This window comes from Gossypium arboreum, chromosome 2 (assembly GCF_025698485.1).
Source record: "Gossypium arboreum isolate Shixiya-1 chromosome 2, ASM2569848v2, whole genome shotgun sequence".
NCBI classification, from domain to species: Eukaryota; Viridiplantae; Streptophyta; class Magnoliopsida; order Malvales; family Malvaceae; genus Gossypium; species Gossypium arboreum.
Genome location: NC_069071.1, coordinates 7831143 through 7850476, shown reverse-complemented (window position 1 = coordinate 7850476; position 19334 = coordinate 7831143). Strand labels below are relative to the sequence as shown.

At 30.9% G+C, this 19334-nt stretch overlaps 1 protein-coding gene across 1 annotated transcript; it reads left to right on the top strand.

Annotated features, from left to right (window-relative positions):
- The first annotated feature begins 17247 nt into the window (after positions 1-17247).
- On the top strand, positions 17248-18366 carry LOC108466961 (nuclear transcription factor Y subunit B-like). The gene has a single exon (XM_017767364.2). The coding sequence runs from the start codon at positions 17487-17489 to the stop codon at positions 18192-18194; it is 708 nt and encodes a 235-aa protein (XP_017622853.1). The 5' UTR covers positions 17248-17486; the 3' UTR covers positions 18195-18366.
- The last annotated feature ends 968 nt before the right edge of the window (positions 18367-19334 follow it).

Sequence of the window (19334 nt, the reverse complement as noted above, 5' to 3'; positions counted from 1 at the left end):
CCATTTCTCTTATATTAGGTGGAGGGCAGACACGGCCGTGTCAAGGTGTCATATGCCCGTATGGCCATCAGTCACGGACATGTGTCCCGTAACACACGCCCGTGTGGAATCCTTAGGCCCCAAATCAGACACAAACACATGCCTGTGTAGAATCTCTAATTTCCCAAATCAATCACACGGCCGTGTGACATCCAAAATTGGCTTGAACCCTAGTTTCCAAATCCACACGGCTGTGTGCCACAGCACACACCCGTATGGCCATCTAACAAGTCACGATTCCTCTCCGAAACAGCACCGAAAACACCATTTCCAACCTCGAAACACTTCCCAAATCACATTAGATAAAAAATATACAAAATCCCACACAAATAAAGCATAAAATAACGATATTCCATCCTCAATCGACTATTCACAAAGTTAGATTGGGATTCACAACTAGAAAGGAAAAAGGTTGGGAACCCACACCTGTTTTGACGATGAAGAAGATGACAGAAGAGCGTAGTTCCAGCAATTGAAGACAACACGTTCTTTTCAAATCACTTTTTAAAAGAAAACAGTAGAAAAAAAATGAGGAGAGAAAAGAGGAGAGAAAGAAATTGTGAAAAACCCAAAAATAAAGAATAAGCATCAAAATAAAAATAAATGAAAAAGTATAAAGTCACATCAATTTAAAACTTAAACTAAATTATCAATTAACAAAATTAAAAACAGTTCCATAAAATGCCCACAAAAAGGTTCAAACCCAGAACCTCAAGGTACACTAACATATAATCTACCACCAGACCAGCAAGCCCATTTTGACACTAAATTGCACAACTAATCACTTAAGTAAAACCTTCTCACTATCCCTATGCTCAAAACCCAAAACTTCTAGGCCCAAGATTTGAGGCGTTGCACAAGAACCTGGTAGATGTAGCAAACAGAGACGTGTAAAGAGAGCATGCCCACTTTAGTTAAAATGAACTAATTTTTAGCTGATGAATTTAAATAAACAATAAAAAACAATTTAATAAAATGTGTATTTAAAATTTTATATTTTCTCAATTAAATAATAAAATCTAATAATCCAATTAAATAAAATTAACATAATCCAATAATATATCCAATAATGTGCTAAATACTAGACATACTAAGTTTATCAATTATGATTATATCACAGACTTATTTGTTGAGTTCAAGCAAATCCTTTAAATGTCAAGTTACACCAAATTCGACTTGATATTTAGAAAAATTGAATTAACATATAATTTTTTAAAAGAATAGCTTAAAAAGTAGAAACATTTTAAAAGAGCTTAAATAAATTTTTATTATCTTTTAATGATTAAAGTATTTTTATGTTTATTTTATAGTTGATAAAAATTAATTTTTTGGATTTTATAGCTATATTTTTTAATAATGTCATCTAAAGTTCAAATAAAAATTATCTTTTCAAGAGTGTAATGTGCCTTATCATTATACCTAATACTCAATGATTGCAAAATTTATTGATACTTGAGTTTATGCTATTATGAAAAAAAAGGAAAAAAAAGAAAGAAGATAAAAAGATAATTTCTTCAAGCAATGAGGGCATGACATCTGAGATTCTCAAGGTGAAGCCTAAAAGCAACTCACTCCTACTCATTAGCTATTTTTGACTTTAAACTTGTTGTTAAACAACATAAATTTTATCAAACTAAGGTAAAAGCTTTTTTAAGTTTTTGAATTTTGGCCGATTGAGTCTTAGCTCGATTGATATGGTCATTGTTGTCAATGCAGGAGGATGTGGGTTTGAGTGCATTGAAGCGCATTCTCCTCCTATTTATGGGTTAGAGAATGATTATGGGTAGTTCTAGAGCATTATATCAAAAGGAACAAATATAATTAAAATTTATAATGAGATTGTTAAATTTTTTTCTAAGTTTTGGAAATTGATTATTATTATTATTATTAAAATTGAAATTAACAATATCCATTTACAATAATATCGAAGTTTGAAAAAATATATATAAATCATAAACTTCTAGTATTAGATTTTTTCTAAACACATTTGTTGAGTCCAAGCTATTTCTAAAGTAAAAGAAAAAGCCTTTTTTCGTATGGCAGTAACAATATGCTCAAGCCAAAAAGGTAACAACGACAGTGATGATAGGGCAAAACCAAAAAGCTAAAGCTAAAAGGACATTATTCCATTTCTACATACTAATTTACTACCTTATTCCCATCCAAAAATAGTGTAAATTTTTCAAGAACAAACTTTTAACCTTTGTGAATAGGACCACCAATCCTATTATAAGGTTCCCAAAAATTACATTTTCTGATTATTGAAGGTGAACAAAATATCACTTATGCTCGAAGCCCATCTATTATATATATAGTTTAAGATATTTTGATATTAGATAATTATATTGAATTTTGACTAAATTTAAAATCGAATTGGATCGAATCTCTAGGTAATGGACAAAGCTCTTCTAACATTGATTTCTTTAAGCTCAGTGATGGTTTTTTAAGTGCTAAGTAAAACTTTATTTTCATTTATAGGTTTGGTCTAGATACAATTAGTATTTTACTTCCTTTGAAGTGTTTGATTGAGTTTATTGTGTTCTCATAGTAATGAAGGTTTTTAGAACTTAACTAGTAGTTGAATCGTTCAAGCTATTTGTTTCCGATTTAATTGGATTGTTTGGTTCAATCAAATAAATTATTAAAAAAAATAAGAAAACTAATCCAATCGATTTTTAGTTCAATTCATGCCAATTCGAGGGTTGATGAGCGTCGAAACCACCAAATATAAATTCTTACGACAAATATAACAGTAAATTGAAATATAGAGAAATAGGGTCAAACCATAGGGACTGGTTATCTAATTTCGCCTTTTCTTGTGACCAGATTCGCTGTCGCGGTCACAATCGTGCCCATGACTTGTGCGTAGTAGTGCTGAAAAAAAAAGAAATAAAAATGGGGGGTTTAAATTGATTAAGATAATAAAATAAGGAAATATGAAGTGTAATAAAATAAAATAAAAACAAATTCGAAAATGCAAAAATAAATTTAAGAAAATAAAATAAATTGGTAAATAAAATATTTTTAAGCTTAGCCTTAGTCTCGATGTACTCCGATCTTGAATCGAACCTTGAAACAAATTTTCCTTTCTAAGCGATAAGCTGGTTATAGCAACCGAGGATCCCTCAAACCACCAACTCTTCCTCTCGTAGTTGATCCCGGTATCACTTGCAAATCGCCCCTTGTTGAATTTCCAACCACGTGGCACGTACCCGTAATTTAAGACTTCGACAGCCTTGTGATCTGAAAAGCCCAACTCGAATTAACGGCCTCAACCGTGTGGGTCGTTTAAATCCGATCACTATCTCCCTTGACAGAATCCAACTAACTTTTTTCAATTGAACGTGCCAATTTGTTCGCAGGATTTTGAATACAACACCGCCGACTTAACTTCCCAACTGTACGCCGAACGATTCTAACCCAACGCGCGCTTTTTGAATTGAAATTGAATCAACTTTGAGGGACGAATTTGTACTATCCCATATACCAAATAGATAGCGAATATCAAATTGCAAAGTATTTAGTGTGGGTTCATAGCTCATGATTACTTTGTCAAACTAATAACCGGACTAAGGCTGAAAAGGATTTAGTTAATCATGAAAAGAATCATAATAAATTGTTTAAATGGAATTATGGAAACTGGGAAGGAAAAGGGCCTTGGAAGGTAATTAAATTTAAAGTTGAAAGTAAAAGAAAAAAAGGAAAGAAAGAATAGAATAGGGGTGACGCAGGAAAGGGAAAGAAAAAAGAATTTATTAAATCTTAAAGGCAAAAGTGTGTTCAATTAGTTGTAGCCACTAGGTATTTATACACACTTTTAGTGTTAAAAATTAGCTAGATTTTTCTTAAATATTATCACTAAATAATTCTAGATATTATCACTAAATAATTCGAAATTTAAAAATCGAATTTAAACTAGAATTTAAGCTAGTTACAGAGTTGTAACAATATCAAATTTCCTTTAATATTTATCTAGCCACTTTAAAAAGAAAAATCTTCAACCCTTCAATCCTTATCCAATCATCTTTGAATCTTCAATCTTTCAATCAAGCCCTCATCTTTGGTTTTTGTTCCAATTTGGCCCATTTTTATAAGAGTTTGAATTCAGCACACCAACTTCACTCCTGATAAGAAAAACTCAAATTTAATAGTATTTTATCCGATAATTAGCCAAAAATAAATATATTAAAAATACGAATTTATCTTGCTATCAAATTTCCTCTACTTAGCCGATGCTTGTCCTTAAGCATGATATCCACTAAAAATAATTTGTTAATCCTTTTCAAAATCAAAACTCCCTTTCCTAGTCAAGTATACATCAAACAATTAGGTGAATAAAAAATAAACAATTGCTAAACTCAATCAATAAGCATTTTATAAAATCTCAAACAACATGTCAAACTCAACTATTTCACTAAATTTAGGCTCAATCAAACATGCGAAACGGTCATACCCAATATATGTTTTTATTTATATATATACTTTTTATTTTTATTTTTATTTTTATTTTTATTTTTTTGTTTTTATTTTTTTCAAACGTAGTCAAGTCTTTTGACGCGAAATGAGATGACAACCAAGCACCTCACCTCAGTTACTCAACCCGACATGTTCTCTTAATTTATTTTTAACGAATTCGAGACATAACCAAACATTTTTATGCGAAATGAGATGACAATCCAAGTACCTCATCCCGGTTACTCAATTTCATATGTCCCTAATCGATTTATTTCAAGGCATCTCAATTAGCAGAGTGTTATAAGTTTCGACTCGTCACCAAACTTTTTGACGCGAAATGAGATGACAACCCAATCACCTTATCCCGGTTACTCAACTTGGTCACATTTCTGAATCTTCACTCTTAACCAAGATATTAGCAAATTTATTTATTTATTTGTTTATTTAAATGAGTACTTTTATTAGGCAAGTTCAACAAAACCAACAATTTTCATGAAATACTGATTAAGGCATAACATTTTTAATTCTACAAAATATTCATTAATCAAGCAAGTAATAGTTATTCATGATTCACCCACTTATTTAAGTAAACTAAACATAAGAATTAGAGGTTTATTTCTGAAATTAATTAAAAAATTATTCTTAGCAAAATACATGCAAAAAGAAAGTATGACATGACGTTACGAACCCCTCTATTTAGCCCACATTGCCCCCAATATGCTAAAAGAATAATAAGAGTGGAGAAAAGTATACTCCCCGTGTATATTTAATGAGCCAAAGGACGGTGGAAGTGGCCGCTTTGCAAAATAGTAAGGATGCTTGAGATGTTGGCTTCCATTATTTCGAGGTGAGCTTCAATGCGATGAAGTTGTTCATCTACAGCTGAAGGTGGTTGCTCCTAGATAACAATAAGATCAAACTTATTAAAATAATATTTTTTTTAATTCTCAAACTAAACTAGAATTCAAAATTAAATTAAATAAATAAAATAAAAATAAATGTGGGTTGCCTCCCATAAAGCACTTAACATCATTAGCTTGACGACCTGAGTGTTATTCGTTTGGTTTCTCAAGAATTAAATCTTCCATTATGTGCACTTGGAATTCCTCTATTATTGGTGGATTAAGGCGTCTTTGAGCTTCTCCCTTCGGATTTTCCTTTTCCTTTATCGAAATCCTTAAATGTTTCGGTAACGATTTGAGTTCCAGCTCAAGCTCGTCAGAACACCCCTAACCCGCTTCGTCACGAATCGGGTTACGAGGTATTACCTACGTAACACATATTCGAAATAATCACATGCATATACTTGTACACATTTATAAACCATTCATTTGGTCATTTTCATTTCATCAAGCCGAACATAAAGCATTCTCCATTATGTTAGATAATTGTTCACTTCCAACCTTGTTCATCGATTTTATAAATCAATACCTATTTTAATACGCACATTAAGCATACACTGAATATCATTCTATAAATAACATGCATTTTTAGCTTAATAATGCATAACTCATTATAACACCATATACATTCCCTATTCATACATAACCGAAACACATCATTAATCATCATCATGTTTATATATATATGTATGTATATTTAAGATAAGATACATATCAAGTCAAACCCTTGTGTATAATTAATTATATAGTCAAACGCCAAATCATAAGTTAATCAAAACTATTACAAATGTTTTTATCTTATAACGAACATATCAAAACGATCTTATGTCATGTTCGGACATAACCAAACTACTTATAATGCTATCTTATATTCAACACTATGACCAGATACAACAGGCAAAATACAAATAATCACTTATATAAGAATACCATGACCGAATCAATCCAATACACATATTCAAATTTACCAAGCATCTTCAACACTCAAAATATATATATATATACCGCATGTAACTTCCAATCAAAACACGTGACATAATAATCTAAAGGAACTCAAACATAGTCCAACAAAACCGAATCATCTAACCATACTTATGAAAATTTTTATACACCATGACCGGCTCATCAACCACAATCAAGTTCACCAACCATTATCAAGCCATTTTCAAAACGTATAACACCAATCAAATATACTATTCATTCATAGCAAATAACATTATAACCAAAACAAATTAAACCATGACCAACATAACCAAATTCAAACTTAAAAGTTAAGCCATATTCGCATGGCTTAAATTATACATATCCAAGATCGGATAAAATACATATTAGCCTATACATGCCATAAGTTTGAAATAAGACTTTTAAAAGTACCGAAGGTTGACGATAGTGTGGATGACTTCACTGCCGATCCTCGAGCCTGTAACTAACTTCCAAAATCTAAAGAACAAAGAATCAACATATACACAGTAAGCTATCGTAGCTTAGTAAGTTATAAGCAATTTAAACAAATTAATAACCTCAATAGATCAATAAAACGAACCGAATCAAACATATATTTATACCCAAAATATACCATGGCCGAATATACACATATATAAATTATCAATATATTCTCCAATTTCAAAGTCATAATATCATAGATAATCAATTATACATATGTATCTATAGATACATATATATCCATATATACATACTCATGAATCAAGTTTTTAAATCACATACTTATACTTATCATAAAACCGAATACACTACTCATAATTACATACATTTTCAATAGCATCACATAACATTTTTATCACATATCTTTCAATCAATTTACTTTCATTTCAAATAGGTAAACCACGTTCACATACCTGGTCACTTTAACTCATTTAAACATTTGATTACTTTTACCATTGCTGACAAAAAATTTGTTAGGCATAAAGCCTAGTATAATACACCAGTACAGAGCCTGCTAGGCAATAAACCTGAGTTAATACACCGGCATAAAGTCTGCTAGGCATTAAGCCTGATATCATACACCGGCAACAAAGCCTGCTAGGCAATAAGCCTGATATCATACACCGGCATCAAAGCCTGCTAGGCAATAAGCCTGATATTATATCACTATTACAAAGTTGATCTTACTCATAATTCATATCTCAATTGAACCGAACTTATCTCTGAATCTTATAAACATTTATGCATTTGGCTATAACTATAAAAATTCATACAATTAAATTCAGCATATAAAGATCATATACATTCAAATTTAATGATATTTATTGCTTATAGACTTACCTCAGATATCGACGAACGATGTAAATCGACTATTCGACTATTTTTATTTTTCCCCGATCCAAGTCCGATTTCTTTTGTTCTTGATCTATACAATTTTAAATTAATCTCATTCAGACACAATTTCATTCAATTTAATCCAACAACACATAAATAGGAAAATTACCATTTTACCCCTGATATTTCATACTTTTACAAATTAGTCCTAATTGCATAAAACACAAAATACACAAAATCTCACAACAACATAGCTAGGACGAATCTTCCTTATATTCATACAAATCCATACATTTCATTTATTTCACATTTTAGTTCCTCAATTTATTATTTTTGCAATTTAGCCCTAATTACTCAAATTCATCAAAAATTCCAATACAAAACATATTAATCCAAAACATATCTTTCATAATTTATCATCAAACATCACAAAACACAAATATTCATCAATGGCATAGCTTAACATATTCATCAAAATCAGAAATTCTAGCATGGGTTGGATAGTATTCGAAGCAACGATCTCAAAAACGTAAAAATTAACAAAAAACGAGCTAGTTGCATACCTTAATTTTGGACAACAATGGCTGAATAACTAAAGCTTTATTTCTTTTCTTTCTTATTGTTTTTCGGTCATGCCATTAAAAAGATGAAAGCATGTTTTCTTATTTTATGTTTTATTATAATATAACATGTTTATTAATTTACCTATTTAACATTTATTAACAAATATTCAACCATTATAAAACATGGTCACTATCGTCCATCTATTTAAATATGGTCAAATTTCCACTTAAATAATTCAATTTAAAAATCCACTAACAATTCAGCCATTATGCTTTAAACTGTCAAGTTTTCAATTTACGTGATTAAGTCCTTTTATTGAATTAAGCATACAAAGGATCAAATTTTCATACGAAACTTTCACACATGCAAATTCACACATAATAAACACAAAAAATAATTTTGAAATATTTTTCTGATTCATATTCGTGGTCCCGAAACTACCGTTCCGAATAGGGTCTAAATTGGGCTGTTACACCTACAAAATAGAAGGCAAGAGTTTTGTTTTAGAAGGAGAAAGCTCAAAATATTTAGCTTGACTTCCAGGAAATTGTGGAGTCTCCAATAGAATAATGATTTCACGAATTGATTCTTTGAACGTCATTAACTCCTCCAATTTATCCATCGTATCGAGGTCTAAACTCTTGCAAAGTATAGTTTGTAACCCATCCTCTTCATGATACTCAAAATAAAATTCTGTTAGTGGTCCAATAATATCAACACTGGAAATATTCGACATTGTATTGGGTTGACCCATCACCTCATAAACATTAAATTTTACCACATCACTATCAAATTCCATAGTGAGGGTTCCACTTCGAACATCAATCTTTGCACGTGCAGTACTTAGGAACAGTCTCTCGAGTAGAATATCGGAAGCATTTCTTGAATGTTCGTCCTCTATATTGATGATGTAAAAATCTACAGGAAAAATTAGTTTATTTACCTTTACAAGGACATCTTCCAACACCCATTTTGGATATACGCATGACCTATCTGCCAATTAAATAATCACCCTTGTTTCTTTCAAAGAACTAATGTTTAGCAATTTAAAAATAGATAAAGGAATTATATTAATAGATGCTCCCAAATCACACATGGCTTTCTTTATGCCAATATTACCTATTTTGCAGGATATAGAAAACATACATTCGTCCTTACACTTAGGCGGGATTTTCCTTTGTAGCACTACAAAAACATTTTCTCTCACATTCACCCATTTGTTTCCTTGGAGCTTCTTTTTGCCGGTACACAATTCTTTCAAAAATTTTGTATAGCATGGAACCTGTTTAATTACATTAAGTTAAGGAATATTAATTTCTACCTTTCGAAATGTCTCAAGGGTTTCTTTTTCCTCTCGTTCCCTTTTAACTTGGGCGAGCCTTCCAGGGTATGGAGGAGGTGCAACAAATGGTTTATTAGGCACTAGCTCAATGGAAGCTGTTTAACGTCATGGTCACGACTCATGCCTGGCACCAGTTCTGACTCTTTTTCATCCTTTACGGTCACAGCACTTGCATTTGGACTTGGGTTCAGCTCGGTTTGAGATGGTAATTTTCCTTAGTTCTCCAAATGACTAACCGTAAGAGCTACCTTACTTATTTGTTGATCCATTTCTCAGAGATGCGCTTCAGTCTTTTGTTGGAACTTTTCAGTACTAACGGCTAGCCTTTCTACTTTAGAGGTTAATACTGTTGAGGTGGAGGTGGTCTTGGTTGATATGGTTGATTGTATCGAAGGTTCAATCCATAGCTTAGATTTGGGTGGTCCCTCCACCCTAAATTGTACATGTTCGAATATGGATCATAGCGCCTTTGAGGAGGCCCTGGGAAGTTCCTAACGGTATCTACTTGTGTAGTTGTATCTTCAAGTAAAATCGGACACGAGTGGGTAGGATGATCAAGTTTAGCACAAATCTCGCACAACCGAGATGGGTTCATCTATCCTGCAAGCATATTTTTAACTACATTGGTAAGTTCATCAAGCTTATTTACTATGGAAGGAGTACTTAACTCATAAACCCTTCTCGTAGGTTCCATAAGTGGTCGATACTATTGAGAATTTGCGGCCATAATCAAACTTAATTCTTTAGCTCTTTGGGGAGTAATGCTCACAAGAGCCCCTCCACTAACAGCATCAATCATCTCCATTTCCATTGGAAGTAACCCCTCATAGAAATATTGTAAGAGCAACTGTTCAGACAGGCCATGTTGTGGGCAACTTGTGCACAACTTCTTGTATCGTTCCTAATATTCATAAAGTTGCTCTGCTTCCTTTTGTTGTATTCTGACTATACTCCTCTTTAATTCAGCTGTTCAAGCCGCTAGGAAAAACCTGTCAAGAAACAATCGAGACATATCAGTCCAAGTATTAACAAACCTCAGAGGTAAATAAAACAACCATTCTTTAGCAGAGTCAGCTAACGAAAAAGGAAAAGCTCGTAGTTTTATTTGATCCTCAATTACTCCGTCTGGTTTCATGCTTAGACAAACCATGTGGAACTCTTTTAGATGAGCATGAGGGTTCTCATTTTTCAAACCGTGAAAAGTAGGCAATAAATGTATTAATCCTGACTTCAACTTGAATGATGTTTCGCCCGCCAGATAAATTATGCATAGCAGTTGTTGTTCGTCCAGTGCAGCTGCAAGTTGACGTATAATTTGATCTACCATGTCGTCTAAATCTTCGGATGAGTAAATATCTTTGGTGTAAGATCCTTCTTCAAAGTCAGGTTGTGGTTGTTTACCGCACCAAATAGCTTCTCTTCGAAGTGTTCGAGCTAACTTTTCTATTTCCGATTCAAATGCTAGAGTCCCCGATTCTGACCTGGTCATAAAGAAAACAAAAAAAAATTAGAAATTTTTACCAATCCTCGACAACGACGCCAAAAATTTGATGGGCGTCGAAACCACCAAATATAAATTCCTACGAAAAATATAACAGTAAATTGAAATATAAAACAATAGGGTCAAATCCATAGGGACTGATTATCTAATTTTACCTTTTCTTGTGACCAGATTCATTGTTGTGGTCACAGTCGTGCCAACGACATGTACGTAGTAGTGCTGAAAAAAAATAAAAATGGGGGTTTAAATTGATTAAGATAATAAAATAGGAAAATATGAAGTGTAATAAAATAAAATAAAAACAAATTCGAAAATGCAAAAATAAATTTAAAAAAATAAAATAAATTGGTAAATAAAATATTTTTAAGCTTAACCTTAGCCTCGGTGTACTCCGATCTTGAATCGATCCTTGAAACAGATTTTCCCTTCTAAGCGATAAGCTGGTTATAGCAATCAAGGATCCCTTAAACCGCCAACTCTTCCTCTTGTAGTCGATTCCAATATCACTTGCAAATCGACCCTTATCGAATTTCCAACCACGTGGCATGTACCTGTAATTTAAGACTTCAATAGCCTTGTGATTTGAAAAGCCCAACTTGAATTAACGGCCTCAACCGTGTGGGTCGTTTAAATCCGATCACTATTTTCCTTGACGGAATCCAACTAACTTTTTTCAATTAAAGGCGCCAATTTGTTCACGGGATTTTGAATACATCACTGCCAATTCAACTTCCCAACTATACGCCAAATGATTCCAACCCAACACGCGCTTTTTGAATTGAAATCGAATCAACTTTGAGGGATGAATTTATACTATCACATATTTCAAAGAGATAGTGAATACCAAATTACAAAGTCTTTAGTAGGGAATACCAAACTGCAAAGTATTTAGTGTGGGTTCATATCTCACGATTACTTTGTCGAAGTGATAACTGGGCTAAGGCTAAAATGAATTTAGTTAATCATGAAAAGAATCATAATAAGTGGTTTAAATAGAATTATGGAAAGTGGGAAGGAAAAGGACCTTGGAGGGTAATTAAACCTAAAGTTGAAAGTAAAAGAAAAAAAAAATTGAAAGAACATAATAAGGGTGACGCAGGAGGGGGAAAGAAAAAAAGAATAAAGAAATTATTAAATCCTAAAGGCAAAATTGTGTTAAATTAGTTATAGTCACGGGTATTTATATACACCTTTAGTACTAAAATTTAGCTAGATTTTTCTTAAATATTATCACTAAATAATTCGAAATTTTAAAATTGAATTTAAAATAGTTACAGAGTTGTAATAATATAAAAAATCCTTCAATCTTTATCCAACCACTTTTTAAAAGGAATCTTCAATTCTTTCGATCTTTATTCAATCATATTTGAATCTTCAATCTTTCAATCAAGCCCTCCTCTTTGCTTTTTGTTCAAATTTGGCCTCTTTTTGTAAGAGTTTGAATTCAGCACACTAACTTCATTACTAATAAGAAAAATCTAAATTTAATAGTATTTTATCCGATAATTAGCTAAAAATAAATACATAAAAAATATGAATTTATCTTGCTATTATGGGTCAATAGATTCAACCCTTATTCTAAGTTAGTACCTTGAGCAATTCTCGATTTAGCTAACTGATTCAATCTAATCATAAAAAGAGTGATAGTAATGTTTTTGATATTGAAATTTACTAATCTTTTGATTAATTTTTCTCATGAGGGTTTTTATAAACTTTTTACCCTCCAGTAAGATTCAAACATTTAAAAGGGATGGAGCATTTTTTTCCAATTAACACAAAAATATTAAATATTGATTAAAAGAAGAATCCATGGATAAAAAATTGAGATATATAATGTGTGTGAGAGAAAGAGATAGGGTTGGACATATTATTTTGTCCATATTTGAGGGTAACCAAAAACAGGAATAAAACTCTTAAGAGCCATTAAAAAAACATGATCTAATAATAATGGTTTTATTGAACATCTTAGACTAAATCTTGTTGAGTTGTTTTTATGTGAAGGAAATCCTTGTGGTTGGATGCTTTAATTTGTTCACACACACATATACTTCAACTTAATTAATTAAACTGGGTTTAATTTGTTCATTCTCTGAAAGCAAAGATTTGTACAATCTCATTTAATTATATTATTTATCCAAACTTTAATGTTTGACCTTTACAAGCCTCCATTCATGTGAAACCCCAAACTCAGTCACATTTTTCAATTTTAATATACATCACTCATTTCCGATACACAATATATCCAGACTTTTGCATTTTATATTATTGAGGGCCCTTCTTTTTTTTTTTTTTTATTATAGTTGCAAGTCAGCTTTGGGGTGGAATAGGTAATGTTAGTTTGAAGATATTAGAATTTAGCCATTTGTCACTTTTATGCTCATAAAACGCTTCATACTCTAGGATTTCAACATTATAATATCAATTCAACAAAAATATTTTCTTGTAATTTAAGCTGCCAACACACAGATTTAACTCCGGGTTTAATATAATAGTGCTTCGTCAAGGACCAAGGTAGGCAGGGATTTCGGTTTCTTAGAATTAAAATATTATCTTTTAGTTCTTTGAATATTTATAATGTTTTAATTTAATTTGACGTAAACATTTTTACTCTTTTAAAATTTAAACTTTAATTATCCTCTCTCCAAAAACAAAAATATTTATAGTTTAATTATTTAAAATTGTAAAATTTTATATTAATATAATAATAAAACTATATTTTTAGCTCTATCAAATATTTATAATTCAAATTCAACTCCTCTCAAGTACTTGTTGGCAACAACTTGTTAGCACTAGTTCTATAAAGCTCCATATCATTAGCTCTACGTTTTTTTTTTTTTTTGTAAACTATAAAAATAGTTATTTTTGTTTGTTTCATATTACATTTTAGTCATTTATGCTTAAAATGTTACGTTTTAGTCACTTACATTATCGTTTTGTTATGAAGTGGTCACTTTACCGTTAAGCTTCATTACCTCCCTAACGGGGTCCTACGTGGCAATCCAAATGGATTTTAAATGCCAACTTGGATTCCTACGTAGCAGTCCAAATTAAATTTATTTAATTAAAAACCTATTTTCATCCCAGCAACTGGACATCTAAGTTAGCATTTAAAATCCATTTGGACTACCATTAGAGAGGTAACAAAATTTAACGGTAGAGCGATCACTGTGTACAAAACGATAATGTAAGTGACTAAAATATAATATTTCCAACATAAGTGACTAAAATGTAATTTAAGACAAACAAAAATGACTATTTTTATAGTTTACCCCTTTTTTGGTAAATCATAGGTATGCTAATTTGTTTTATCATTTAAAACTAATATTATTTAAGTTAAGAGTGATATTCAACTAAAATCCTTTCAATAATAATAACTCTAATATTCGAAGTTAATATTGTATTCCTTTAAAAACATAATGCTCCCACCCTACTTATGTAGCATGTGACAAAAGACAATGTGCAATGCAATTTAAAACCTCCATAACTATTCGGAGTTATTGTTTTACAAAATATGATTTCAGACTCATATCTCCAACTTAACAATAACATTTATTACATTCACTACTTTTAATTTCATTTTTCGATTTTCTATTAAACTTCAAACTCTTACTTCTCTCTTAAAACATTTTTTTTCCTACAATTACTATAATAATTACCATCACCATCTTTTTAACCAGCTACAACCTTCATCACAACAACCTAGCTATCACCATGCCTATTTTTTTCAAGGTCCACTCCAATATTCCTCTTTGTCGTCTCCTTAGGGATACCTTTAAGCTTTACTAATGTTTCAACGTTTTCTCACTCAAATAAGTTCATAAACTTGAAATTCATTATTTCAGAAAAGAAAAAGAAATTGTCACCAATAGTAAAACATTGATTCAAGGTTAAGTTTTTCCTCTCTTTTTATAATTATCAAGCAAGAAAAGAACTGTTGTGGACAGTGAATAGCACTCGATGGATAATAGTAGGTAGGGAGAATCTCAGCCACGAGCGGAAAAAAACAAAGCATAATAAAGCAAGAGTTAGATAGATAGATAGATAGAGGAAGCAAAGTGAAGCATATGTGCAAAGCCCCCTCATCCCCCCCCCCAACACCAAAAAAAAAAAAAAAACATCTTCCTTTTTTTTTTTTCCTTTTTTTCCTATCAAATCGTACGAAAGATACCATGCCCATTTCTTATATTATTTTGGTTAAAATCTTTCATAAGTCCCTTTACTTTTATAAATTTTAAATTTAGTCTTTATACTTTTATTTATAGGAATTTACTTTTTTATTTTTCAGAATTTGTAACAGAGTCTAAGGACTAAAATTTTGAAAATAAAAGTACATGAATTAAATTCTAAATTTATGAAGAGTACAGAAAATACCTTCTAAGTTCCTATATTATAGGACTGAAATGGATTAATTTGGTTTTTGTACTATAGGAAAAATCAAATAAGACCAAATTTGTAACAAAGTTAATAATTATTGTTTAAAAATAACATTTTTTTTAGTTCAACTCTACATCATAAAGAATTTAATTTGTTGAAGGATAAAAGTTTTCAAAAGTATTAACTTTATTAAATAATAAATAATATTTTTAAATAACAAATATTAATTTTATCAAAATTTAGTCTTATTTTGATTATTTTAATAATATATTTAGTAAATTGATATATTTAAAAACAAATTTAATTGGATGGTTATAATAGAGGACTTACCAATTACTTTTATCTATTTTTCATACATTAATTTAAGCCTAGAATGTATTAATTCATTTTGCCAATGACCTTCAAATCTCCATATTTGCATCCCATTAAAAATAAAAATAAAAATTCGAACCATAATTGTGATTGTTCATGAAATCACTTTTAAGAAACTATATTCGAATTTTATTTACATATTATCCTAAACAAGGATGTAGTTAGAGGGATAGCTAAAGGGTATAATATCTCTTTTAATCCTTTTTGGTTATGAAATATTTAATTTAAATCCTTTTTAAATAAAATTTTAAAGAAGCTTTTAAAATATTATTTTGGCCTCTCTGATAATGAATTGCTAGCTTTGCCGCTGTTTGTAAACTACAAGTTAGTTTGTGATGAAAAAATGAAAGAAGAAAATGGTGGGAAAATATGAGGAGGAGGAAGAGAAGCAACCGGGCCGCTAGCTTTCATTCCATGAATGTCCAATCTATATTCAGGATTTTATTCCACGCCATTATTTGGTAGGTATATATGGAAAATGGAACCCTATGCTATATAGAGCTCACCTGGGTTAGTACGCCTCATTATTAAACTGCAATAATTAAATATTTTATTTTTACGATGATTGAATTTTAGCTCGATTAATATAAATATATTATTAATATAAGAGAATATAAATTCAAGTATATTAAAATGTATTATTTTTTATTTATAAATTAAAAAGTAGATTATGGACAATTTAAAAATAATTCAGTCTGAACTGTTTTATTATTTAAAAATAAATAAAAATATTTTTAAAACAGTAAAATAAATTATATGAACGGATTTAAGTGATTTAAACTTGGCCCGGCCCAAACTAACAGTAAACACCTCTAATGTACACTGATTCAGTCAAGCCGAATGTCATATCAGGCATGCAATTTGGTAGATTAGATTCCACTAGGCAAATTTCTGTTACAGAATTCACTAGCAGGACAACAACTTATTGTTGTTATTATTATTATTATTTTTGCATATTGGCCAAATATATATGTAGTATTATTATTATTTGGTCTGATATATAGAGTATTATTCTTATTATTGTTATGCCCCTTTTTCCCCCTTACTTTTGCTGGTTGGTCATGCGTTTTTCCTTTTTCCTAGGAGTGAGTTTTAAGTTTTGACTGAAAATTGCATAATCAGAATTGGAGGACTTAATGAAAAGATACACCATAGAGTAAATGAGAAGCTTCCTTTTTTTCTATAAATAAAAACCTTTAAATAGATTTTTTCATAGGTTAGGTAGCCTATCCAATTCATTCAACTTAACCCGAATTTATATTAAATAATTTTAAAATATTTAATTTTTTAATTTACTCTAAATTTATATTAAATAATTTTAAAATATTAAAATCAATTCGATACTACCCGACCCAACTCATAACTTTATTTAGGAGCTTTTACACTTTCTAATTAAGATTCCAAAACCTATTAAGCTTTATTTTATGCCATGTTGTTTTGATCCTTCAAGTGCCTGTTTTTTTCCTTTCCTGTCTACATCAAACCCTCCTTCAATTCCCTCTTTATATGTATATATATTGGGTTCTTTCATTGCCTCTTTATATATTGGATTCTTCAAACAAGTTGTTTCATTTCATAAACAATTCGTTCATTTATATTATCTACCCCCATTTTCATCTCAAAGCAATTCATATAAGCTGTAAAAAAGAAGGCCATCTCCATGACTGGGAAAAGAAACCAAACCAGCCCCGTCGGCAGCCCATCGTCCGGCAACATATCCGACAGTTCTTCTAAAGAACAAGATCGGTTCCTCCCCATAGCTAACGTGAGTCGGATAATGAAAAAATCCCTCCCCGCCAACGCAAAAATATCCAAAGAAGCCAAAGAGACAGTGCAAGAATGTGTGTCGGAGTTCATCAGTTTCATCACCGGCGAGGCTTCCGATAAGTGTCAAAGGGAGAAAAGGAAGACTATAAACGGGGATGATCTGTTGTGGGCAATGACGACACTGGGTTTCGAGAATTACGTGGGTCCTCTCAAGGTTTACCTCAACAAGTATAGGGAAACCGAAGGGGAGAAGAATTCCATGGCTAGGCAAGAAGACCATCACCATCACCATCAATCACCCACATCGTACGGTTTGATCAGCCATGGTGGGGCTAATGAATTCAACAATGTAAATGCAGGTATATCGTCGTCGGCTAACACTGCCGATCATTTCCAGGGGTATAACAGTGGTGGTGGGGGATTCTTTTCGCTAGGGTCTCACCCGCAGAGTTATGGAGATCATGGTAGAAGAGGGATCGGTGGTTATGGAGAGAATTTGATGGCAGCTGCAGGTGGTTTTAACACAAGCAGGATCGGAGAAAATGGTGATGGAAATGGTAATAGAACCATGGCAGCCCACTTTCACAGGGTTGACTGGTAGTAGTTTGAAAACTCCAAAGATACAAATATATATATATAATTATATATAAGTTGAAGTTAATTTTTCTTTGTTTAATTTTGATTAACTACGAAATGACTGTATTTAAAGGTTTATTAGAAGTTGTGTTAATAAAGTTAATGTTAAAAGGCAGAGTTAATTAGTTGGTATAGAATCTGAGTTTTTAGCTTTTCATTTTATATAAAAACGAAAGTTGGTGAGAGTTTGGAGTTTGAAATATGAATTCTAACATGAGATTGGGATGCCCAAATGGGAAGCAGAAATTTTAGGGTCAGTAAATGGAGTTGGTTTAGGGCAGTTTGAGAAATTATTTGCCTTTCTTTTGTTAGACAAAATCTCCTGTTCTCTTTTTCTCAACTAATTTTGCTATTATCAGCTTTATTATAACATTTTCATATTTGCCTTTTAATCTATAAACAACTAAGATAATTTGAAAATTTAAATATTGATTTTAAATTATAAAAATCAAATATAATTTATACTATAATTTATCTCTCCCTTTCATGTCTCAGAGTTCATAAACAAATTTATTCTAGAAATTTTATTGAATAAATTGATTAAAAATTTAAAAGCAAAGATAAAAGTGTTTAAGATTCTTTTTGGCCATAAAAGTATTTAAAATAATTTAATTTTAAAAATTAAAATTAGAATAGATTCCTATCTAGATCTATTTATAGGTCAGGTTGAGACCAAATAAAATTCTAGACCCGTTCGATAGGTATGGGCCCGACTTGAAAAATAGATTTAAATTTTTGTCCAAACTCGATCTGGATTATAGATGTTAAACTTGGGCTCGGCTCGTATTAATTATTTTATTTTTTATATAAATAAATTAAAATATATAATACATTAAAAACATTAAAATAAAGTTCTCACCAAATTGAAAATAATTTTTAAAAAATCTTTATACTTAAAACTTAACAACTAAATGCATTTAAAATAGTGACAAAAAATTTTACCTGAAGCTCGATTCCTTTTCTAAATAGACTTTTTTTTTTTTTACTCAAAACTTATTTTATAAATTTATATTTTTATACAAACCCTCCAAAGTCGTCTCAACTATGTACAAGCTATTGCATATTAACATCTTCCACTCTATTAATACTCTTTCCCCACAATGGA

Excerpts from the sequence above, each read along its gene's own strand:
- LOC108466961 (XM_017767364.2), top strand. The coding sequence starts at position 17,487 with ATGACTGGGAAAAGAAACCAAACCAGCCCCGTCGGCAGCCCATCGTCC.